This window comes from Xiphophorus hellerii, chromosome 7 (genome assembly GCF_003331165.1).
Source record: "Xiphophorus hellerii strain 12219 chromosome 7, Xiphophorus_hellerii-4.1, whole genome shotgun sequence".
Classification (NCBI taxonomy): Eukaryota; Metazoa; Chordata; class Actinopteri; order Cyprinodontiformes; family Poeciliidae; genus Xiphophorus; species Xiphophorus hellerii.
The window spans coordinates 6743352-6767993 of NC_045678.1; the positions used below are offsets into that span (position 1 = coordinate 6743352).

At 39.5% G+C, this 24642-nt stretch overlaps 1 protein-coding gene across 4 annotated transcripts; it reads left to right on the forward strand.

Moving 5' to 3' along the window:
- The first annotated feature begins 798 nt into the window (after positions 1 to 798).
- pla1a (phospholipase A1 member A) lies at positions 799 to 24571 on the forward strand. 4 transcript variants are annotated; one of them, XM_032567578.1, is made up of 11 exons: positions 799 to 1193; positions 7192 to 7402; positions 8888 to 9065; positions 12793 to 12901; positions 15625 to 15726; positions 16052 to 16144; positions 16310 to 16492; positions 19033 to 19122; positions 19213 to 19318; positions 22930 to 23085; positions 24120 to 24571. In XM_032567578.1, the coding sequence occupies exons 1-11, from the start codon at positions 1127 to 1129 to the stop codon at positions 24208 to 24210; spliced, it is 1386 nt and encodes a 461-aa protein (XP_032423469.1). In that variant the 5' UTR covers positions 799 to 1126; the 3' UTR covers positions 24211 to 24571. The 4 variants fall into 4 exon arrangements, with proteins under 4 accessions (XP_032423469.1, XP_032423468.1, XP_032423471.1 ...); XM_032567577.1 differs by having other exon boundaries at positions 800 to 1193; positions 12790 to 12901; XM_032567580.1 differs by having other exon boundaries at positions 800 to 1193; positions 16328 to 16492.
- Positions 24572 to 24642: the final 71 nt, after the last annotated feature.

Below are 24642 nucleotides of genomic sequence, written 5' to 3' on the forward strand. Positions count from 1 at the left end.
ACTTTAAGATTATAGTTTGTATTTGTGTAGATTCCAAAAAATATATATATAAAATAAAATTTCTTTAAAAGAAAATAAACAAAAAGACCCAGTGTGGTTTTTTTCCCTTTTCTTTCAAGAAAGCAAAATATATCAGAACAAAAGCTATCCAGATTTCCATTTCAGATCATAATTTCTCCACTTGTGTTTTTCATGTTTCTCCGAGAAACTTTAGATTTTTGGGAAAATGGCCCCCCGTATTTTCGCGGACGGCTGCCAAAGTTAGCTTTTATTGCACGTTTGTCCCTTTTCCCACTAAGGTCTTCGTTACTATTGAGCTCTGAACCCCATTAACACAACAAGACTGGCAGCTGCAGCTGCAGCTCAGACCCTTGACCTCTTTCCAGGGAATTACATCTGTGCGTGTGTTTGTGTGACTGTGTGAAGGGGGGGCTGTGTATGTGAGTTTGATTTATTTATTTTTTTAAAAAAGAAGAAGAAAGGATGAATTATATAAGGGAGTTAGAAATTGAAAGACAAATAAACCGATCGACCTTTTCCTCCCCGTCTCTCTGTGAGCTTGACCCCGGCTCACTTTCTCAGACGCTCCTCCTCCGCTTTCTTCCAAACCGCAGAAACCACACAAAGCAGTGGGCAGCTAGGCCAGAGTCCAGCATTTTTAAACAAACAGCCATTGAACACAAATGAGGTCATGGATTCACCACCAGGCAAAGACCTCCAACTAGTCGGTGCCTCACCACAAAACACAGGGTTGGCGGGGGGCGGAGGGGTGGATGAAAGACGGGAAAACAAACCGGCCACCAGTAAATGTGAAGGCTGGGATTAGCATAAAGGAGGGGGGGGTAAAAAAGACAGGCAGAGAGTTGTTGTGGAGACACATAGTGCTTTAACTGGATCTTCACGAGAAAAGAAACCTAGTTGACCAAAATCCCCAACTTGTTTCTCTTGCCTCATACCTGCTGGCTCCCAGTTAAAAGCCCGGAGTTTTGTTCCAGGGCTTCAGAGCTGGGATTTCCTCCCTCCGTCCACCAAGCAGCTGAGGCTCGCTAAGCTCTAACTAAAGCTCTTTGGCAGCCACTGGCCTGATTCAGCGCTCACTTACCAAAAAGAAAAGAAGAAAAAAAACATGCATTGGGAGGACAAAGCCATTCTCTTCAGCATTCTGCTGGTCTACAGCTCATCACAGGTGCTGGGTAAGTCGTCTCTTTAGGCTAGAAACTTCCTCAGTGAGGCACTTTTTGGATGTCGTCTTGCGTTTGGGCAAATTGCATGTCTGCAGGATTTAAATGGGAAAATACCAATGAGCTTTCTCAGCTTAGACATGTTGTACTTGCTTAAAAATGCCTAATCTTAGAAAACAAGCAGTCGGTGCCTGTTATGTAAATAGGTAGTCATGTCTGCAGCCATGAAGAGTGCACCTCTTCTTTTAAATACGGTTTTATGTACTGTATTTCATGCATGTCTGTTTTTTTTTTTTAGTTTTCCCAAATGATTTAATTGTGACTTCTTCTTTATGATGTATTAACAGTGGAGTTTGTTGAGTATGTGCTACACATACAAGCAAAGTTAAATTACACATAACTGTGATCAAAAAGATGTAGGGTGAAGTTTTGGTGTACTCTACCCAACTTTCATTCATGACTAGCAACTTAAATCTCAGTGATATGCATACAGAGTCAAATAATTTAAGTGTTGTTCTTAATTGAGTATTCTAAGTTTAGCTTTTAGTTTGTATTTTACAGACAGGAAACTGGACACTCTTAGTGTATGATCAAAGCTATACAACAATTTTACTCCATTCGCTTCTATTTCTTTGGTTAGTTTGTTCTAGATACTGACTTTTCTATTCTTGACACAACTTCTGAATACAATGGTAGGGCAAAATATTATAATAACTTTGTGCAATATTTGAATTATCTTATGATCATTCAATCCAGGCGTGGGGGCTTTGGTTGTTGTAATCATAACGTCTTGTCATTCTTGTAGCTGCCCTTCCAGATTTGTTTTCTTCAAAACGGCGTGAATTGTCGAGGGAGGCCGTGTCAAACCCCAGTCCTTGATGGCCACCGCCCTGCCACCTTTAGTTGTGTCCTTGGTTCTACAGTCCTGCTTACCACCTAATCCTTTAATTCAAGACTTCTGAAGCACAGATGCATCTAATGAGGGTACAACAACAAAAACCTAGGGCATTGTAAAAAAAAAAGAAAAAAAAATTATATATGTTTTGCCACTCATTTAAAAAAGCAAAACTCGGGGCGTGCCGTGGTGGCGTAGTGGTTAGCGCGACCCGTATTTGGAGGCCTTGAGTCCTCGACGCGGCCATCGCGGGTTCGATTCCCGGACCCGACGACATTTGCCGCATGTCTTCCCCCCTCTCCTTCCCCGTTTCCTGTCAGCCTACTATCACATAAGGGCACTAGAGCCCATAAAAGACCCCCTGGAGGGGTAAAAAAAAAAGCAAAACTTGCTTTATAGATTCATTACACATAGTGAAATATATCGTAATGTTTTGTAATTTTGATCATTTTGGCTTAATAATGAGAAAATTCCAAATTTCAATGTCTTGGGAACTTAGAATATTAATAAAAAGTTAAACAGATGTGTCAGGCTTTTGAAAAGCATGTTTATTTCTATGCTCTCACTACTTGGTTGGATGTCCTTGGCAAGGAGGCGATCAGCCTGTGGTTCTGATGAGATGTACCGGAAGTCCAGATTGCTTCGATAGCTGCCGTCAGGTTGTAAGCATTGTTGGGTCTGGTGTCTCTCGTCTTCCTCTTGAATATATAACCCAAATATTCAGCATGGAGTGAAATGTCTGGGTAGTTTGTGGGCCAGTCGACCACCAGTACAATCACTGAAGGTACCAAGTCCTGCTGTAAAATTAAATCAGCATCTCCATCCAGCTCATCGGCAGAACGAAGCATAAAGTGCTCTAGAACTTCCTGGTAGATGCCTTTATTGAGTGTGGACTTTAGAAAACCCAGTGGACCAGAACCAGCAGAAGATACGGCACACCAACCCATCAATGACTGTAGACTTCACATTGGAAGTCTACAGTCTGGAATTGTGCCCCTCAACTCTCCCTTCAGGCTCTGGGACCTTGATTTTACCAATGAAATGCAGAAAATACTTTAATCTCAAAACAGGACTTTGGACCACAGAGCAAAAGTCTAGCCTTTTTTTTCACCTTAGCCCAGAAGTGTTCTCTCTGGTTCAGGAGTGACTTGACAAGAATGTGTCATTTGTAGCCCATGTGGAGGATTCGTGTCTTAGTGGCTTTTGATGCATCGACTCCAGCCACAGTCCACTCCTTGTGACACTCCCTCAAATTCTTGAATGGATTTTGCTTGACAATCCTCTTAAGGCTGCTGTTTTCCCTGCTGCTGGTGCAACTTTTTCTACCACACTCGTTCCTTCCACTGAGTCCTATGAACAAGCTCTGATGCAGCACAACCAGCTTCTTTAAGAATGAACTTTTGTGGTTTACCTTCCCTGTAAAGAGTGTCAGTCTTTTGAACATCTGTCATGTCAACAGTTTTCTCAAAGATTGTGAGAAAACATAGACTAACAGAGAATTTGGAGGATAATAAAACCGTTCCAGGTGTTGTATAAGTTCATTAGCTAATTGACGTGAAGCCACGATGTTCCAACATGAAGGTTTTTCCCAGTATTAAACATTTTTGAGACCCTGAATTTTGGATTTTCATTATCTTTAAGGCATAATTGTCAAAATTACAACAAATAAAGACTTGAAATATTTCACTCTGTGTGTAATGAATCTGTATGAGAGGCACAAGATATTGAACTTTTACATGGTATTGAAATTTGTTGAGATGTCATAACAGACTGAACAAAGAGTGGGACACATTAATTTTGCTCCATATTGACACTATGAGACTAAACATCTACTCTAGAAGTGTCGGCTGCATATATCTATGATGCAACTCTAGCTCCATCCCAAATATACTCTATTTGATTAGTGCTCAAAATGAGCAGTGAGGTGACGTCATTGTGTTCAACCAATTACGTGATTTGAACATTTGCACCTGCGTTGTCCTGCTGGTAGCAGGCAGCTTCCGGAACATGGGTAAACTGCTAACATAAAAAGATGGAGCAGGTCTTCGGCAACACTCAGGTAAGCTGTGGCGCTTAAACAAATTCATTACGGACTCAACACCGGCGGAACTACGACCCACAGCAAAAAGCGACAGTTTCCCGCCATTCAGGGTGAGCCCAGCACGCGGAACGCGGAAGCGACAGCAGCGGAAGCGTCAAAAGTTGGACATTTTTCAACTTTCTTCTATCGCGTCGCCAGCCGCGTGTGTACGCTTACATGTACGAGCTCAAAATTACAATTTTATTGTATCGTCACCGAGCAAATGAATGGGTGTGTGTTGAGCCCATTACACCAAATTCTGACCTTACTAACGAAAATGCGTTTCAACATGTAACATTTTTCTCCTCTGACATTGACAAGACGTTCTTGTCCACACAACCAAGGGAAGAAATCCCATTTCATTATTGGGGGGACAATAAACAGTGATTTTTTTTTTTAAGAGCAATTTTTTGGTGGTGGGGGGGGGGGGGGTTGTTCAAGTTGCACTGAAATGTCATGTAAAATGTGGTTTAAAAAGTTTACAATATGTGTTAATGTGGGAATGCACATCAAACGTGTTTTTCTCAAACTGTCGAGACCCATAGAAGTCAAACTAAGATTCAAATGATGTTTTGATCTGAGTTTGGTTAAGAGACACTGATCTAATCTCTGCTACACCTTTACAAAAATGTAAGGCTCTAAATAAAACAAGTTTTATTGAGTAACTCCACTTAATAAAATTTCTCAAAAAATATCGTTTTATTGTAGTAACTCTCAATAGAGGTTATGTGTTATTTAAGTTATAAGTTTTTAAGTTGCTTTATTTTTAAAGCCTTTTTTTGGCTTTTCCATGTCCTGGATGGCTGAGAATTTATAAGTATCTAGAAATAATAAGTATCTCGAGAGTATCATAGCTTAAACCTAATGTTGAAAGCACCAGGGTTGTTATAGAAAAATATTCAGATTTTATTTTGTGGTTTCGGAGGCTCTACGTTGAAGATGGTAAGAAATAAAAGTATACTTTTTTTTTTTTTTTTTACTGTCGGCTGCTCTGCAACAGCCCCTCTGCTCTGGACTCCCATACAGAGCTGTCAGCTAGTGGTAACGTTCAGCCGCTCCTGGTTAAAACTCTCAAAAGTTAGAGAGACAAATATGACTGAAATATTGACTACCTTCGACAGGGAAACAAAGCTACGTTTATCAAAGCAATGTAGCCAGTTTTGCTCATTTTGAGTAATGAAACAACGAACTGTAGTTCGATTTTATTGTTAATGTGTTTCTTCCTATTGAAAATAAATAAAAGGTGTTGCGTGTCTTTTGCTTTAAGTATTTACTTATTGGAGAGTTTTTTGTTAGCGCTTCAGAGCCACAGCTAACAGCTAGCTCCTCACTTCAGCGGCTCTTTCGGGGCTGTTGCTCCGCCTACAAGTTGGACTGAACCATTGATCCAACAACGGTGGGGGTGGATCTAAAAATTCATCCTTATTTCTTTTTTGGATGAAAAGGCAGATTTATTTCATTCTTTGTTTCTTTTGCCTTTTCATATTGATATTATTTAAATACAAAGATTTATTTTATGATTTCCTTGGGGGGGGGGGGACAATTCTAGACTTTTTCAAGATTGGGGGGGTCCAGACTCCCCCAGCCCCCCCCCCAGGATTTCCGCCCATGCATACAACTGGTGCTTTCTGGATTTATTTATTTTTTTATTTCTACCCATTATTTGAAATAAAAAAAAGTCTGAGTTGAGTTGTGTACAAATCCTAGTAGATTCAGAAATATTCTGACCAGCATCCTGTGCCAAGAGCCACATTCAAAGTCAATGGGGTCAACAGGTGTACCTAATAGACTAGGCAGCAGAAGTATATCAAGAGCCCTAAAACTGAAAGATGGTCAGCTCTCTTTTCGCCGGAGAAAAATAAATTCAGCAATAAAAGCGTACTGGCTATAATTCTGTCACAGCCATGACACATTGCACCATTATCTGGTCCCTATGAAGTCTGTGGAAAGATGTAACGGACATAACAGAGAGATCTCACTGGTGCAAACTGGAGGAGAGGAGGCACAGCTGTGGTCGGAATTGCAAGCCGGTGTTGTGTCCGTACACGTGCTTGTTTCCCAGCATTTTCACCAAAGCTGAATCCTAATCACGTTGAGTTCCTTGTTGCTCATTGTTTCTGCAAAAAATCTGCTCATTATCCAGGGAGGCTGTGGTTGATTTTTATTTGTCCCTCAGAACATGAACTGCTTAAAACCCTTAAATTTTACTTCAAAGAATTTACTCCCTCTTTGACACAGATGTCTTTCATGACCTACTTTTCACTGTAAAATGCATTACCTATTCTGTTGAAGAGACTTGGTAGAACTAGTAAATGCTAATTAAATGCAAATGCATTGGGTGGTGGTACAAATGTTGACATGGATACAAATAGATCCCACATGCTACTTGCAGTCGGACGCGTTTGCCAAGAAAACAAAACCGAAGACGTGGAAGAATAAACATTTTAAAAATGTAAAGATCCGATTCTTTACGTGGGAAGGAGCCCTGCTTCTGACTGAAACCAACAGAATGAATATAAGGTTATCCGGTCCGCAGTTAAATAAATCACTTAGTGGTTTGGGGGTCGATGGCCAAGAGGTGTGTGTTGGTGTTAGCACAAGGGCGACATTTCCCATGGCGATCTCTGGGTTGGTGTGAGTTGATGGTCCGATACAAATGCAATGCATTTTTCTGCTTTGGCCTGTCAACTTTCATGCCAAATACAGTCTTGATTAAATTATGTTTAATCACACATTGAGGACACCGTCTAAGGATTTTATTCTCGTAGCTCAAAACTGCTATTTTTGTAGCATTTTTAAAATGTCAAGACAGCTGGAAAGAAAGAAATGTAATTGGGAACTATGATAAATATTTTTAAAAACTTTAAATAAAATGTTACTAAGTATTTCAAATCAAACTAAATCAGGTGGGAAAATACATACGTTCGAGCAGTTCCTGTCAAATTTAGGCTTTTTCAGCAAAAACGTATATAAATACTCGAACCTACAGTAAGTGGCTAAAGCAGCAAAGCATTTTTTTGTGTTTGTCCATCAAGCTTCAGGTGAGAGTCAGGAGGACGGTCAGTGTGCTGAGCTCAACAACACCAGGTGGCAGGAGTACCGGCAGCAGAGGGTGGAAGTCCAGTATCTGCTGCTGACCAGGAAAAACCCGGACTGCGCGCAAAAGTTTGACCAGGACTCCGTCGGCAAGCCCACGTCTTACTTTAACACGTCCCGTCCGACGAAGGTCATCATCCATGGATTCAGGTGAGTCGAAGGTTCAGAAGGAAAAATATTTTCTGAGTTGGAAAACAGAACGACATACAGTATGTGCAGTTTGGCTTAATGTGATCGTATGAATGGGTTTTATTTTATGGCTGAAGAGCCGAAGGAAAATTTCCATTAAAGTCTTTATTTTATTTGATCTGTCTCAAGGATTAAAAGGATCTAAATATGAAGATAGTTATTATTTGCTGAAATCCACACAACCACATGGTGCAGTAAAATGGTTAATCAGTTCCTTTTTATAACTCTAAAGGGCCAGTATTATCTGTTTTCCAGACACATAGTGCCATTTTATAGCACAATCAAGTAACTATGATACCTTCAGTTATAAAAATGCTCTATATCAAATGTGACTTAAAAGAAAATTTACTTCCTAATTTAACGCCTTGAAATTAGGCGTTAATTTCAAGGCGTTAAATTGTCTTGAAATTAAGACAATTTCAAGACAATTGTCTTGAAATTGGCTTTAAGGCCACTGTCTCTGCCTTAAACAGGCCACTGTCACTGTTTAAGGCCACTGTCTCTTTAAGAAACTCAAACTCTGTCAGAAACTCCACCTCCAGGAAGTCATCACAACATGGCTCCTCTATTAACCCTCTAGCAACATTTTTTCACTGAGAAGTACAGTAGCTCCTATATTGAGCTCAGCAGATGCTCAGTCCCACCGGGTGTTTGCTAATTGCTGCTGGCTAGTCTGAAGGAGCCGAGTGGAGGAGTAGTGGGGGAGGGATGCTCTGTGAGGCGGGAGCTTTTAAACTGCAGCTCAGAGGAAGAGCTGCGCCTTGAGGGCGGGGCTAAGTCCACCCAGGTGTTTCGCAAAGCTCAACGGTTGCCATGGAGATTAAAGGATTTCTCAAATACGAATGAAAGAATCAAGGCAACACTCCAGGTATGTTTTTGATGAGGGAATAAAATCCAGAAAGTGGATTTTACATAGTATTGTCCTTTTAATTGAAATTAAGAAGAAGAAAATGGTTAAAAGCTTGGAAAACATCCAGAGGCTAAACCAAACTTTTGACTCACAAGGCTCATAAAAGCTGTGGTGACACACTTTTGAACGGCTGTCCTGTTCTTCGATTACAGCACTCAGGCAAAGAGGGAGACTGTTTATACATCTTCCCGCAGACTGACTCGAAGGTTTCTTTGTGTTTATTTTTTGTATTTTTTTTTTTAAACTCTTGTAAACATGGCAGAGAAACTAAAGTTCTCAAATCAACGGAACAAAACTTCTGACAAACTTAACACCGCTCAACTCACGCCCTTATCAAAGCAATCTGGCAAATCTAAACCCACATTTTATTGATTTATTTATTCCTTTTATTTTTTTATGTAGTTTCTGCTTTCATGCACCGCGGTTGACCCGCTGCCTCGGTTCCAACAACAACTCCACTCTTTTCCTTGTCTGTTTTTGCTGCTCCAAACCCAACTGAACTCCTCCCCCCCCTTCCACACCCCCCAAACCTGCAGCGCCCTGGGAAGGAGGCCGTCCTGGGTTACGGACCTGGCCCAGGCCCTGCTCGAGGCTCAGGATGCCAACGTGGTGGTGGTGGACTGGATTTACGGCGCCTCCTTCGCCTACAACCTGGTGGTGGAGAACTACAAGGAGGTGGCCCTGCAGATCTCGGTTCTCGTCAACCAGCTACAGGTGAGAGGGATTACAGATGCTGGCGCTAGACGGATGGAAAGAAACGAAGCAGAGAATGCGGCCAGGTTTTTATTGTTTTCCTTTTTTTTCTTCCCCCCACACAAATCAGTTTCAGAAATTCAAAGGGCTTCAAAGAATCTCGTATCGGCACAAAGTAATTCCAACCAGGTTTGACTGACATGGTTTATGGTGCTGGTTTTTTAGTGCTTGTCTCAACCTAAAGTCATCCGTCTGTCTGTCCATCCATCTTTTGCAGTAGCTTATTAATAAAACACCAAATTCGAGTCTTGAATTAGATACAACATACATTTGGCAATGTTTGGTCATATTTTCCTGTAATGTAATTTATTTGTTTCGGACAGGGCACCTCAATCAACGTTACCCACAATTCATAGGAGTGTAAATATGCAGGAATTAGCACAATAGCTACATTTCATCCTTGGTTCTAAGACAGGTAAGCAGAAGAAACAAAAGGCCTCACTATGCAATGTTCACAGGACGCAAGTCGGCACACACAGTTCTATTAAAGGAACTATGTGTACTTTTAATAGAAAAAAATAACATTTGACAGAAGAAAGCATTTACACAAGAAATAACTAACCAGAAACGGTGTAAAAATAGGTTCCAAGATCCTCTGCCATAAGCTGTGGAAGAAGTTTTGAACTGGTTTGCTTTCCACCAATGCTTGAGGAATGTCTTTTCTGTTTCCATCTGTGCACATTTTGAAATATCGCATCAGAAAAGGCTCTAGGAAAGAGCAAAATTCAAAATAACTTCCTCAATTTTGCAAAAAAAAAAAAAGTTATTATTTTTTATTTTATTTTATTTTTTAGCATTTATGAGAAGGAGTTAATGTAAAGATGGAAACACATTTGCCGAATGCGTTCTGACGTAGCAATCTTTCCCGGCCTGTGGTCAGTCTGTGCCTCACTACAGGCACAGAAATCTGAACATTTCAAAGTCCAAACCTCCAGCTCAGAGGGGAGGAGTCTCTTCATTGTACTGATATGTGTGGTCTGTGATAGTTTGCGTAATTCCTTCAATATCTGGCTTTGCCAGTAGATGGAAAAATGCCTAATTTGCATTTTCCTTTCTTTTTTGTTTGTTTGTTTTTTGCAACATTTTAAAAGTTGGCTCAAAATTCGCATGACAAGTCAAGTAAACTTTATTAGGAGCAATTTGCTGCACAGACAGCAGCAAAGACATCAAAACAATCGCACAAGAAAATCAAAGATGAGTTCATATCACCCTGTCGCAATAATTAATTAATTGCAGGATCAATTAAAACAAGCTCAATAATTTCCACTTGTATGATTTATCGTTTTTCTCTTTCTACAAACAGCTGCATGATAAAAGTCTTCAGTCTCTAGCTTTAGTCTCAACTAGTCCCTTTTCTTGAAGAACAACTTTGTTTACAGAATGTAAAGTTTATTGAAATTTGAGAATGTGGTCTCAAAAACAACAATGTTATCGTTTATCGCGATACATTCTGGAGGGAATTTATCGTCCAGGGGAGTCGGTTATCGTGACGGGAATAAGTCCATATGAGTCCTGACTGTGTGGACCTGGACTTGACCAGACTTGACAGCAGCAGGGATAAAAAAAAATTTTTCAGCCTGTTGGTTTTACAACGCAGCGTTCTGTATCTCCGCCCAGACGGGGAAATTCTGCCCACACAGGAAAACTGGGATAAGCTGAAAATGACACCAACTGGATAGAAACACAGCCTGTGTCGTATGGAAATGACAACAAGTTATAAAAAAAAGAAAAGTGAGATAACTTGTATTCCTTCTTTTTTTGCCCTTGACACAATTACGCCCTGGGCAATGAGCCATACCGCTGATACCAAAAATTGCCACTGATGGCTTGTGTGAAAAAAAAAACCTTTAAATAAAAGCTCTGACTTTTCTTGCTATGTATCATGGAGCTACTGCCAGATCTCCAACTAAGGCAGGCTGCCTCGGCCAAATATCTCAGATTTTTTGGGTAAATTCTGTGGCGCGAGTCCTAATTCAGAGATATCACATCTAAATACTGTGCGCTTCTCTGCTTACAACGTCATGCAGATGCTATGCCATGAATCATATTTTTAGAAGATACATCGACTTATGAGGTTGTAAAGGGGTTGAATGGAATCAAGCTCAAGGGTGCGAATACTTTTGCGCCGCTCCGAGGAAGAGCTTTTGTTTTACACACACACACACGCCCACCCACCCCCACACACACACACACACACACAAAAACATGACCGTGAGAAGAGAAGCGAGGAGATTTATATAGGTAGAGATAGTGGAAGCGAGTCTACTGGGTTCACTCCTTGCAGCAGCCAAAACAAGAATCCGGCTGGAGCCAAAGCGCGTCGGCAGCCAGAGATTTCCAGGAAAGTAAATCCGAGTAGTATGGGAGTCAGGCTGACCTTCCCAGCTCCACAGAGTGATGCAAACATGACCTTGAGTGCCTGCCTTCCCTTTCCCCGGCTGTGTTTTAAACGCTCACAGCAAAGGCTATCAATAATACCGGAGAGAGCGGCTCAACATATTTACTACCTGTAAGTTTGGCGGGACGGTGCTGATTTTGGAGAGTTCTGCTCTCACCGCAAAGCACCAAAGCAGGCGCACGCGTTATTGTTTTAAGACATTCCTGCGATTGTTGATTGTGTGTCGCTGGTTTGTCGTAAATAATGCAAGACAGATGGGGAAAAAAACAAAAAGAGAGAGAGGAGGGAATTTTATTTTGTCAAGTTTATCATGTTTTCTTTGAAATTCTGCAGAACAGTCATAACCTTTTAGATGGGGTTTAAACTTTATGGCTTTGTAAGTAAAAAATTTTATGAAGCAAACGGAAGAAGATGAAGGCCACTAACCAAAGAAAGAAGAAATCTGACTTTAAACTCAGCTTTCTAATTCTGTGTACATCTATGTCAAAATCCAAGTAAATAACCAAACATGCTTTGATGCATGTCAATTATGGTGTTAGCAAAAACGTCACAACTCAAATATTCTCCTTGTTATTGGACCTGCATTTTATTCATACTGAAAGCGTTTGATAGATCTGAGTTTTAAGACTTGGTTTGGCTGACGGTGCATAAATAATTTAAACAATTCTGGTTCTGAGAAAAAAAAGTCCGAAATTTGAGATTGGAGTCGGAGTCCTACAGCGTCAAATTCAGGCCATTGTAGGCAGGAAAAAAGAGAATAGTAGGAAACATTTTTCTGGAAAAATCAAGGAAATGTCTGAGTTTGAAAAGTTGGAACGTTTTCTAGAAAAAGCACTGACATTTTTAAACTAATCTAAGAAGTTTTTGAGAAAAAATGGGAATTTCTGAGTTAGAAAAGTGGAAAATTTGCTAGGAATAAAACAATGCAAATTTCCAGAAAATTTCCAAAAGACGAAAATGTTCAACTTTTAAACCAGTAATTTCCACGTTTTTTTTTTTTCTCTAAAATTTCTGAGACCAATCTCACAATGTCAGTGTCTTTCTAGGATATTTTTTTATTTTTCAAACTCAGAAATTTCCTTGTTTTTTTGTTTTTTTTTCTATAAAATTTCTGGGCTTCATCTCAATTTCTGAGTTTTTTGATAGAAATTTTCTCCTTTTTTTTCTATCTACAATGACAGTAAAGGCCAGAATATTTTCCTCTTTTTTAAGTGATTTTTTTTCAGTGGCTCTAATCCTCTTCCGTAGCTTATAGTGATAACTTGGCAGTAAAAATCTTGTTTTCAGCAGAGACACGGCTGCAGACTGGAATCCTTCCACTTGATCGGGGTCAGTCTCGGAGCCCATGTGGCCGGCTTCGTGGGGACGGTGTTCGAGGGGAAGATCGGAAGAATCACAGGTGAATCCGCAGGGCCCACTCCTGACTGATGAGCTCAGGAAGTGACCAGTCTGCAGTTCTTCTCCTCTGATTTATAAAAACCACGGAGAAGCAACCTGCAGAGCTGCTGTTTGGAGTGTCTGGTGTCCTCCAGCTGCCTCCACAGTCAGAGTCTCGCTTTCAGCCTGGGGATGACATTAGGAGATTAGCAGAGCTCTTCAGATGATCTACGCAGCCCACAGCACAATGCGGCGCTGTTGACCTGAGCATGAGAGGCCCTGCTCGCTGACTGGGGAGGATTTGCTTCAGTTTGAATGTTTCAGAGGCATCACTGACACGGGCCTGAAAATATTTATGCTGGGATTAAAAAAAAAAGGTGACAATGTCATAAAAAATTAGCACTTAAAGTTGAAATGTGTTCTGTATGTCGGCTGTAAAAAGATTAATCTCAGACATTTTCAGAGAAAAAAAAAAAAACAAGGAAATGTTGGAGCGCCAAAAGTTGAATATTTGCAATAAAAAATGCTGAAATTTTTATACATCTCAGAAAATTAAAAAAAAAAAGAAATTTTGTATCTCCAAAAGTCAAAAAGTTGCAAGGAAAAACTCCTACATTTTGAGATTAATCCCAGGAATTTTCTAAAAAAAAAAAAAACAACCAAAAAACAAGAACATTTCAGAGCTCCAAAAGTTGACAATTTGCAATAAAAAATGCAGAAATTTTGAGATACATCTCAGAAAATTAAAAAAAAAGATATTTTGTATCTCCAAAAGTCAAAAAGTTGCAAGGAAAAGCTCCAACTAAAGAGGACATTTCAGAGCTCCAAAAGTTGAAAATTTCAGAGAAAAAAACTCAGAAATTTTGAGATCAATCTCAGAAATTCTCCAGGAAAAAAACATGGAAATTTTGGATCTCCAAAAGTTGAAGATTTTCAAGAAAAAGTCTCAGAAATGTTTAATTAAATCTCAGAAAATTTCTAGAAAAACCAAGAGAATTTCAGATCTCCATAAGTCAAACATTTTCATCTTCCGAAGCTCAGAAAATGTCCAAGTTTCCTCCAGAAAATGTCTGAGATTAATCTCTAAATTTCTTGAGTTTTTTGGCGAAAATTTACTCCTTCTTTTGTATGTTCTACTTACAATTGTTCCGCTTCAAAATCAGAAATGCTCGTTAAAATTAAATTTTGGGGAAAAAAAAAAGAAAATCTTTCAAAATTCAAAACACTTTCCTCTGGATCATTTCATGAGGATCCAGCCTTCATGTTTAAAAGCAGGTTTTATCTGAGTTATCATGGTTAATTTAGCTGTGAAAGGCAGATAGAAAAGTTTCTAAATATTTTAATTCCCATTAAAAGACGTGTTAGAGCCTCAGATTTATGCTTAACTTTTGTGCTAATATGATAACAAAAAAAGTTGAAATCACTGATTGAAGGTTGGAGGTTTTTAAACCTCTCCTCCCATCCTCCTCATTGTTTGTGGTGGAAAGATTAACTTCTTCCAGTTGTTTTAGACATTTTTAATTGTTGCTATGGCTACTGATACACGTTTAGACGAGTAGCTGTTTCCTTGTAGGCGTTTCCTGCTCGATGTCTGACTTTATTTCTATGTCTTTCCTGTTATTAAAGTTGCTCAGAGAAGTGAGACTTAACATCATGCCATATTTATACCGAGGTGAAATGGAGTCAGACATTTATAACATAAAAGTTTCCCAGCACTCAGAAGTAGCGTGATTTCTGAAAGCAACATCACTGACCAAAACACAGGCAGCTTGTGCTTGAACTCTCTCTCTCGTGTTGCTGACTTCAAACCAACCAAAGACTCTTCTAGTCTAGAGCAAATTAAGAGACTCATCATCAGTTATAACAGTAACAGAGGGTTGGTGTCAATATGGCGGAAAAACATATCATGATATAAGCGTTTGTGATTATTGATTCATTTTCTTTGTTTTAAATACTTGAAGCACAGCCAAACTGGTGTCATGACCTTTCCTGTTTCATCCACGGTTTTTACTTGACATGATTTTTGTTTTTTATTATTTTCAAGCGGTTATGAGTCACGGTGGCGAAACCTGAAACTGTTGCTGCGCTAAGTGACTGAATAGGTTGTTGCTAGGTAACCAAAGAGTGAGTGAGTTGCTAGGTAACCAGAAAGCGAGTGAGTTAGTTGACGCGACCAACCTGGGTGAGAGATTGAGCAGCTAAAGACTTTCCTCCGCCTACAGCCCCCAGAATGCCGTGCGGTTCCAGATGGGAGTTCAGTGAATATTCTTTTTATTGAACATTGGATATTCTATCAGTTGTATTTTCTATTGGCATAGAAATGCGTCTATAGTTGCATGTGTCGCGCTACATCTTGTTATTGATTTATTGTTCAACTTGTTGCTTGGCAGGAAGTTGCTCTTCTACACACAGTCTAACGAGTTTGGGTTGCTTTATTCTGTTACTAAATAAAGTACTTTTATATTTGATTGTAAACTTGGATGGTCTGAAACATTTGGGTGTGACCAAAAAGTGGAAACAGAACATTTTTGTTCCTGTTTTCCTCATAACTGAATGAATGCATTAGAAGTCAGGCTTTAAGTGCTGCAGTTCTTCTCATCAGAACTATTGCCTTCATTTATTGAGAAAGACCTTCACCGCATCTAAAACTTCTCAATCTCTCAGATATAAGAGCTCAGCGGTCAGCCATGTGCAGAAACAAATTCCGGACGTTCCCGACTGTTCTTTGTCCCTCTGGTCCCGCAGGTCTCGACCCCGCCGGCCCCATGTTTAAGGGGGCCGACACCTACGACCGGCTGGACCCCACCGACGCTCTGTTTGTGGACGCCATCCACACCGACTCTGATCGTGAGTCCACCTCCCACTCGCGTTTCCTTACTGTTGGATCGGGATGCGACGAGCCTTCGTCCGAAGACTTAAACTACGCGCTTCATATGTAAAACCTCCTGATTCCTCTTACGTTTAATGTCTCTCTGAATGCCATAATTTTAGTTTGGTTTACTACCTTAGCTCTCCATGAGAAATTTTGCTGGAAGGAAGACATGGAAACTATAACGTCTTAAAAGTATTTGTTTCAGTCTTTTCTGCTTCCTCCCAAGTAAAAAATCTCGCCAGTATTTCTCTTTCCCCCCCTCTCTCTCTCTCTCGCTCTCTTTTTTTTTTTTATTGCCAGATTTTGGCATCTCCATTCCTGTCGGTCATGTGGACTTCTTCCTGAACGGTGGGATGGACCAGACTGGATGTGCTCGTTCCAGATTTGCCTCAAGTGGGTTTTTGAACAGCCCTTTTTGTTAACTCTGATTTTTCATCAGTATGTTGTAGTAATAGTCAACAGCCTCTCACCTGAGGGGGGAGATTTTATTTACATTTTTTTCCTCCCCTCTCATTTTGATCTAGTGTCTGTCAAAATCCGGCTCCTGTGTGTTGTCAGTTTTTCTACTATTTCCAGTGTACGGCTATGTGATTTGTGACCACATGAGGGCGCTGCACGTCTACATGAGCGCGCTTAACGGCACGTGCCAGCTGATGGGGATCCCGTGCGCCTCTTATGAGGACTTCCTGAAGGGAAGCTGCGTGGACTGCGGGGTCTTCAAGGGCAGATGTCCAGCTATAGGTAAGGACTCTCAGTCTCTCACACTTGGTCTTATTAGAAAGCATAAAAGTAAAAAATAAAATGCAGAAACCCATCTTAGATGCTTTCAATTTGTAGCACATTTCAGCAACAATACAGTTCGAAGTGCTTTACATCATAAAACATCACACAGTCACCAATTATGTAACAAGGAATAAACATTATATTTTGTCAAATACCATAATCAAAATCATCATTACTCATCAAATATGTTGATCAATGTCCCGGTTACTTCTAATAAAAACAGGTGCCTTGATTTAAAGAAAATCAGTGTTTCAGCTGTTTTGCAGTTTGCTGGACGTTTGAGATGTATAAAAACGTAATGCTGCTTCTCCATGTTTAGTTCTGGTTCCTGCTGGGAACTTTAGTCATTCAATCCTGGAAACGTTCTTCAGGTGACAGAAGGCCTTTATGTGTAACTGTCTTTATGCGTCTCTGAAGGTTCAGGTCAGAGTTCCTCACTACTCCCAGGTTTCAGGCCTGATTTGTGTAACTGTAATAACTGAAGCTGTGCGTTGACTCTAGATCGCTCCTTTTAGGTCCAAAGATAATAACTTCAGTTTTGTTTCTGTTCAGCTGGAGACAGTTGTGGCAAATAAACACATTGATCTGTTCTGGGAATCTGTGCAGTGATTGGATGGATCCACAGTCCCATAGTGACATTGTAATGCAGAACTGTGTATCATCAAATCTTAACTAATCTTATTTCTTGATATAACCTGAGATGGAGAGAGCATGTAGATGTTAAATGGAAGGGGTCCCAGGATTGAACCTTTGGGGCATCCCGCATGTGACTTCTGTCCGCTCCTACTGAGCATGCTACGTTTAAATTGTTGGAGGCACTTTTATATTTATGCATCATGACACTTTTAACCCCAACTCTTATTCTGCCAGTGTTTCATCTCCGCTCTTTATGCTATTTTATTTTGGAGAACACAGATGTATGTGATTACCAGGGCCGGATTTACAAAGATGTGAGCCCTCGGGCTGGAGCCAGTTATGGTACCAAATCCACTACAAAATAATTCTTCTAATAATGCAAATTACAATACATTAATATATTGTTTTATACATAAATTGATCCATGGTAGGTTCAATTTATGTATAAAACATAAATAGCCCCATTTTATTCCACCAAAAATTTAAATGTTCAAATATTTGAATAGTGTTTTTTCATAAAAGTCACAATATTTTGTTACAATTCATATAAGTTAAGTCCACGGGCAGAAAATCATAACATCTTGTGTCTTCTTCCTGCTCGGTTTTGAACAGATAATGTAAAATTGCATGTCAGTTGGGCATGATAATGTGTTTTCATTTTTATTATTTTTCTTCTTTCTTGCTTGTACTTTTGTCTGTTTGAAATAAATAAAAAATAAATAAAGTGCAATCCAAAAGAGGCATTTATTAAAAAGAAAAAAAGAATAGTAATAAAAATGTTTATGCCCCCATTGAGCTGAAGCCCTGGGCTACTGCCCTACAAGCCCTTTGTAAAGTCTGATGACTTTATCAACACTATTAGTTTCTGTAAATAAATTTAATTTGCAACCCTGATCAGAACTGTTGGTGTTGAGGTTTTACCCAGACGTTACACACTACATGTACAATCACAACACAGAAATGGAAAACCGTACGGCCTGTTTGAGGAATATTGTAATTTATGTCATAAAATAACAGCAACAACTAAATATATCCTTTAACACCAGCGGATTCGGTCTGTCGGTCTGGTTTTACCACATTGCAGCTTCCATCAGCACCTTTTTTTTTTTCTTTTTTTTTTGTAACTTTCCAACCCAGTTGCACATTCCTTTGGCCTGGAGTACATTATTTTTTATAACTTCACAATATTTATGTTGAAATTGTGCCCTTACTGTAAAATATCTTAATGTTTTATTCTGTTTTTATAAATATTTTATGTTCAATGTTTGCTGTGATCGTCTGCCATTTTGCAGCACAGAAATTTCCCCATTTTCTGATAATGAATTATCAATCAATCAACCAATCAATCAAATTTTATTTGTATAGCACATTTCAGCAGCAAGGCATTTCAAAGTGCTTTACATCACATCAAACACAGAAACACAATGCAACATAGAATCAACAATCAAACCACGACATTAATTCAGGTTCCATCAATAAATTTGTAATTGATTACGTTTCAAGTACAATCCTAAACAGGTGGGTTTTTAGTCGAGTTTGCATCCATAGAAGGTTTACCTGTTACACTCCTACTGTGTTATATGGAACAAAATACCTGTTGCTACTTTTATTCCCACTCACGCTCACAATCACACAGTTTAAAACGATGTAAACAGCATTTTAATGGGCTTCTGGCACAAGGCTCACCTCTTTCACTGAATTTCGAGCAGGGACTCCGCCGTCCCTCACGGATTTTTGTGCAATTCTATGGTACCTGTTAGTGTCTAGAATTTACAGGGTTTGTTACGTTTCTATTCTCTATTCTGTTATTTTTCTGAATTATGTCCCACTATAGTAAGTAGTGCTGGCGGTGTGTGTTTCAGGTTTGCAGGAAAAGAGCGGGATAGCCATGTCACCCATTCCCGAACAGCAGAAGGTCTTCCTCCTCACGACTTCTTCGGCACCGTTTTGTGGTACGTTCAGAACTTTTCCAAACATTCTGCAGCTCTTCAGTCAACCAGATGAAATGTGTGATGAAATGAAATCAAACTTTCCTCACCTAGCGCATCATATTCTGCTGACGCTGGAAGTTTCCCCCTTGGATAAGAGTGCAGAGGTGGAGGTGACGCTGACGAATTGGAGCCAGGGAACGGAGCACCGCTTCAGACTGTAGGTTCTACCTAACTATCCTTCAATTCAGATCATCAGAGACTCATATCACTTATGGACGTTATTGTGGCCCAGAGGTTTAATCTTTCTTCTTTCTGACTCTTTTGGTGAATTACAGATTTCTTTTGTTTTTCCTTTGTGTCAAAAATATCAGCGTGTAGGCCTGTGGCGCCCAAACCTTCTGCCACATTGGCCAAAATTAACAAAATGAAAACACTAGAAGGGAACAAAAATTGTACTTTTTTTTTCAATAGAAAATTTTCAAAAATATTTTGTCGGGTTTTTTTTGTTTTTTTTCCTACATACTCACCAAGAACTGTCCAATATTTTTAATAAAATGAACAAAGTAGTCAAATATTTGGAGAAATGGATCGCAAAGTGAAAAAAACCACTCAAAACATAAAAAGGGAAAATACAAGAAGAGCAGAATGTGGGTCAGTCTTAAAAAAAAAAAATACTTGATGTATTCAGTTCACTTTAAAAAGGCGGTGTTATGAAAAATTGACTTTTAAAAACTGGTAAAAACATTGTTAAATGGTTAATAGAGGATCCATGTAATGATGACTTCCTGAAGGCGGAGTGTCAGAGAGACCAGGAGCTTCTTAAAGAGACAGAGGCCCAATTCAAGGTGTTAAATTACAAGCTCAAAAGCTTTTAAGTCATGTTTAATATATATATATAGCATTTTTATAACAACTGAAGGTACTTGATTATGCTACAAAATGATACTATATCCCTGGAAAATACATGATGAATGTGTGCATCAAAGTCTGCTACCGAGTAAAAGCTCCTCCATGTATATATTTCTACTTACGATGAAACTAGGATGAAAGAAAAACAATGTTAAAAGTTAATGAAAGGCATATCTTAAGTTACTTTTTTCCTTTTTAAGAAGATTTTAATGTGCCATAAAAACCCCCCACATCAACCACACATGAGATTTAAGACACCCTTCATCCTATTAGACGCTCAATATTCCAAACGGGGGCGCATTGTTAGAATCGTCCACACGTCACAGATGTATCTTCATTTGAAACGTTGCACATTCTGTCTCATTTCTTCATGATTGGACCAAAGTGAATCCCGTTCACGGATAAGCTAGCATAAAAAGTCCTCAAAGTTGCTGTAGCGATTACTAAAAAACCGATTCAGTTTTCACTTTGAGAGAATCTAAATGTGTGGAACTGGAATATTTTTCCAGCTTTGATCGAATTTCTTTTTCCTGAGTCAGTGTTTGCTGCAGCCTCACATTAGGCTGTTGGTTTATTAGCGCTAACCCGGTGAGATTATCACTCTGCTGTGGACGCCTTTCATCTTGCAGACGCTAATCCCTTTAATTCAGATGCTCAGCCTGTAAACGCCCTCCCCCTCTCTCCGAGATTCCAGCTGTTCCGCTTGGAGGACAGAACCTCTGGGAACCAACATCCAAGTAGCTGATGTCTCGTTTCCCTCCTGTTAGCATTTCCTGAAGCTCCTGACCTGTATCCACACCACTTTCATACTTCAGGCAAATATAACAACAAGCAGGCCCACCTGTGTTCCCTCTAAAAACTGAGCGTAACACCTCAGGTACCACAAATAACGCAAACATAAAGAAACACGTTTGTTTTTTTTTTTAGACTGATGCACGCTGGAACAAAACTGATCCCCACGCCCCTTGTGCTTGCAGTTAAATCTAAACACATTAATTTAGGATAAAGTAGTCCAAATATCAGTGTGACATTTTTTCCCCCCAGATTCCCCCTTTATTTAGCCTGGGGTGATGGATAGTAATGCAGCTGCCTTACCAATGTGCTCGTAAGCAAATTCTTTGCATGCATTTCCGCCCTGAAGGGTGAGCTTCTATTCTGAGCCGAGAGGTGCTCAGCTCCGGCCAGGTGCGGCAAACCGAGGCAGGAACGCTGAGAAAGCACAAGCAGCTCTGAACGAGTTCGCTGGAGTTCACCGGGATTTTCTTTTTCCACTTTTCGGCTTTTCTTTTAACACGACAGACAAAGCTCGGGACCTTAAGATGTCTTGTAGTGGGTGGCCGATTGTAAATTGTGGGATTTGTTAGGTTTCTTTTAATATTTTGGGCACAGAAAATGCATTTTGTGTACAAAAAAAAGCCATACATGCATGGAAAAGAATAAGCGACAACATGCCTGAAAAATAATTAGAATTTTAATGTTCAGTTAAAGTTGATGATGATGATGAAAAAACCGGTTGTATATTGTAATATTGTGCCTTATATTAGAGTAGAAAGTGTCCTATTTGAAGGATGTGCTGCTTGGCTGTGAGGTTTTGTTTAAAGGGGATAAGCAGCTAACTTTAACTTGTAACTTTTATTTAAAACATTTTTTTTCTTTTACATATTTATTGAAATTGTCACAATCTGGTGATTATCTGGTATAAGAACGATAATCTGTGAAAATATTGAGCTCCTCTGTCTCCTCCCATTGTGAATTAGAAACAACCCATTTACATTTAGCAGCACTTGCATGAGATTGATTGACAGCGCAAAAACCCGCCTCCTGGCTCTGATTGGTTGTTTGTGGTGCATTTCTTCAGACAGCAGTAGCAGCTCAGGGAGGAGGTGGAGGAGATTGATCTTTTCGCAGATTATCTGTCTAATATTATACCGTCATGACATGGTGACAGTTTCAACAAACATGTAAAAAACATATTCTGTATAAAAGTTACATACTGCAGCTTTAAGTTGGTCATACGTTTTATTTTTAAAGAGACAGTATAGAACTCAAGCGTGTCACCGTTTGATGTGTCGTTCCATTTTAGAGCTTTCTTGGCACATCAAGATTGGATAAGAAAGCATATTAAGAACGGTGCCTTGCTATTTTGTTGTCTCCGTTCAGCACAAATCCTCATTAGTTGGTCCCAGAGGCTAAAGCTGCCTTAGCACATTAGCCGTTAGTGTGCTAAACCCTCTACAGACAAAATGGCTCCGATTCCCAAAAATGATTCAAAGTAGTTTTTCCAAACACTGATTTATGAAGCTTCTAACTGTTGTCATGTTTTCAGTGGAAGGTTGTTTTACGAAGATGTTGATGATTATTTACATGTGAATTAGAGGTACGATGCAGAGTCCCAATGACAGGTCAACTCAAACTGAAAAATGGATCAGTTCAGAGTAATGATCTAAATGAAGAGTGTAAAAATCAATAAAACTGTTAAGTTTAAATTATGTAAATTATTTTCTTTTAAGTAAAAACATTACATAAGTCGCTGTGAACAGAACATCCTTAACATCACGCTTTCATAATGTGTTTCCTCTTATGAAGATGATTGGTGGTGCAACGCCCCCTACCTCCATTTCCCATGTTTGCAATCATCAGCTTCTCTGTAAATAAGCACCCAATACAAACGTAATGGTTTCATAGTTCATAAAATTATTTTTTAAATTACTGCTGTGACTCTTTTAGGAGTTGTTTCAAGAACCTAAATGTTCTTAAAACGAGGTCTTTACCCTCTTGGTCTAACGTTTGACTTCAGCCTGCAGTTCATCTGAATTTATGCAAAGTAAAGACACACAAGCGACGATGTCTATGATTGTTCAAAAGCTTTTTAACAACGACGTTTAGTGGCGTTATCTTCACACTCTGCGTTTCCTGCAGTAAGCCTGAAACGACGGTGTACAGGAGGGTGTTGGCTCACCCTGCGGCCCTGTGCCAGATCGACTCCATCAGGCTGAAAAACACGGGCGCTCGCCTCTACAGGCAGGGAGACGTCCACGTCAAGTCTGTGTGCGTCTCGGAGCTGCCGCTCCACAGGTTGGTGCTCGTTCAGCAAGCTGGCTTTTCAGCTTTCCCTGCCGTCCCATGAACAGAGACAATGTACGGCTCTTTGTACTGACTGTAGGTTATTCTAATAATGAAGGTCACACACTTTTAGTAGATTGTTTCTTATTCCAAGTTCTGCAGAGCAAACATAAAATGTTATCATTAATTTTTGTCTCATTTCTAGTTCAAGTATTTTAGCAGACTTAAAACAAAGGAAAAACTAACTTGTAAGTAATTTTTCAGCAAGAAACATGGGCTTGTTTTAAGGGAATAAGTCCCTAATATTGATGAAAAAGTACAAGTACACTGGCAGATTATTTCACTTAGAACATGGAAAAAATGCCTTGTTATAAGTGAAATAATCTGCCAGCGGAACTAGTCGTTTTTAAAATGATTATTAAGGGATTATTGATGAAAACAAGCTCCTGTGTCTTGCTGAAAAGTGAATCAGAAGCTAGTTTTGTCTTATTTCAGGTATATTCGCACAAGAAACTAAACCAAAAAGACTTGATTTTGTGTTTTTGCAGTGTGTGACTAAAACTGAGAGGACTCTGATGGGTGTTTTAAACGTCAATATACATAATTGCGTCCAACTTGTTGGGGGAGATGTGGAGATGCTCCAAATATGTTAAATATTTGTCACTGAAATAAGAAGAGATGCATTTAAGATGGATTTAAGAACAGAATATGGCAATTGTCCAGGGCGCCACTCCATCAAAGGGTGGCAAAAAGTTATCAATTGTGCTTATGAGTTTTTTTATGGCTTTTTTTGTGCCTGTTTAGTCAATAGAAAGTGTGTGTACTTATTTTCACTGGTGAATAGAGAGAGGCTCACATCCAGCAGTATTAATGTAAAATTCTCCATGTTTCCCATGGAGGTGTAAAAGCCTCTCCACAAAACATTTGAATAATTTCTGACCTGGTTTAGCAGAGCGAGAAAATTCTTTTTACAGGTGTTAATCTGCAAACATTTTCAGTAATGTTTTTCAGATTGTGTTTTTTTTATTTAATTTTTTTTCCGCCAGGCACGAGGCGCCGCTGTGTGTGAACGACATCGACATCAGGCGGGGTGTTCCCTGGTCGCACGACTTCGTGCAGGTGTGTGGCACTTCGTGACGGGCGAGTCCACGCCGAGGACAGCGAATAGAAATAACAGCGGAGCTACATCAAAAATTAGACATAGGCGTGTTACCCTGGAGGCCGTTTTGCATCGTCGTCGTCTTGTTTGGGTCAGAGAAAAAAGCCAGTGAGTTTTGAGGTAATGAAACATTTTGGTAACTTAGATACTTAATCCATCTGATTTTCCATCAACGTGACCTAAACTGTGACCTGTTGGGTTTTGTTTTCATTTCATTTCTGAATGAAGCGATTTTTCGGAGACGAGTTCTGTCTCTGAAAAATGTTTACAAGAGGAAACTTATTGTATAACTCTTATTCTCTTAGATCCGCCTTCAATAATAAACAAAGCATCACTGTCTTTCTTTTTTTTTTTTTTTTTTTTAGTTTTACAAGGTAGCAACATTTCCAAAAGAGGAGCAAAAACAGACC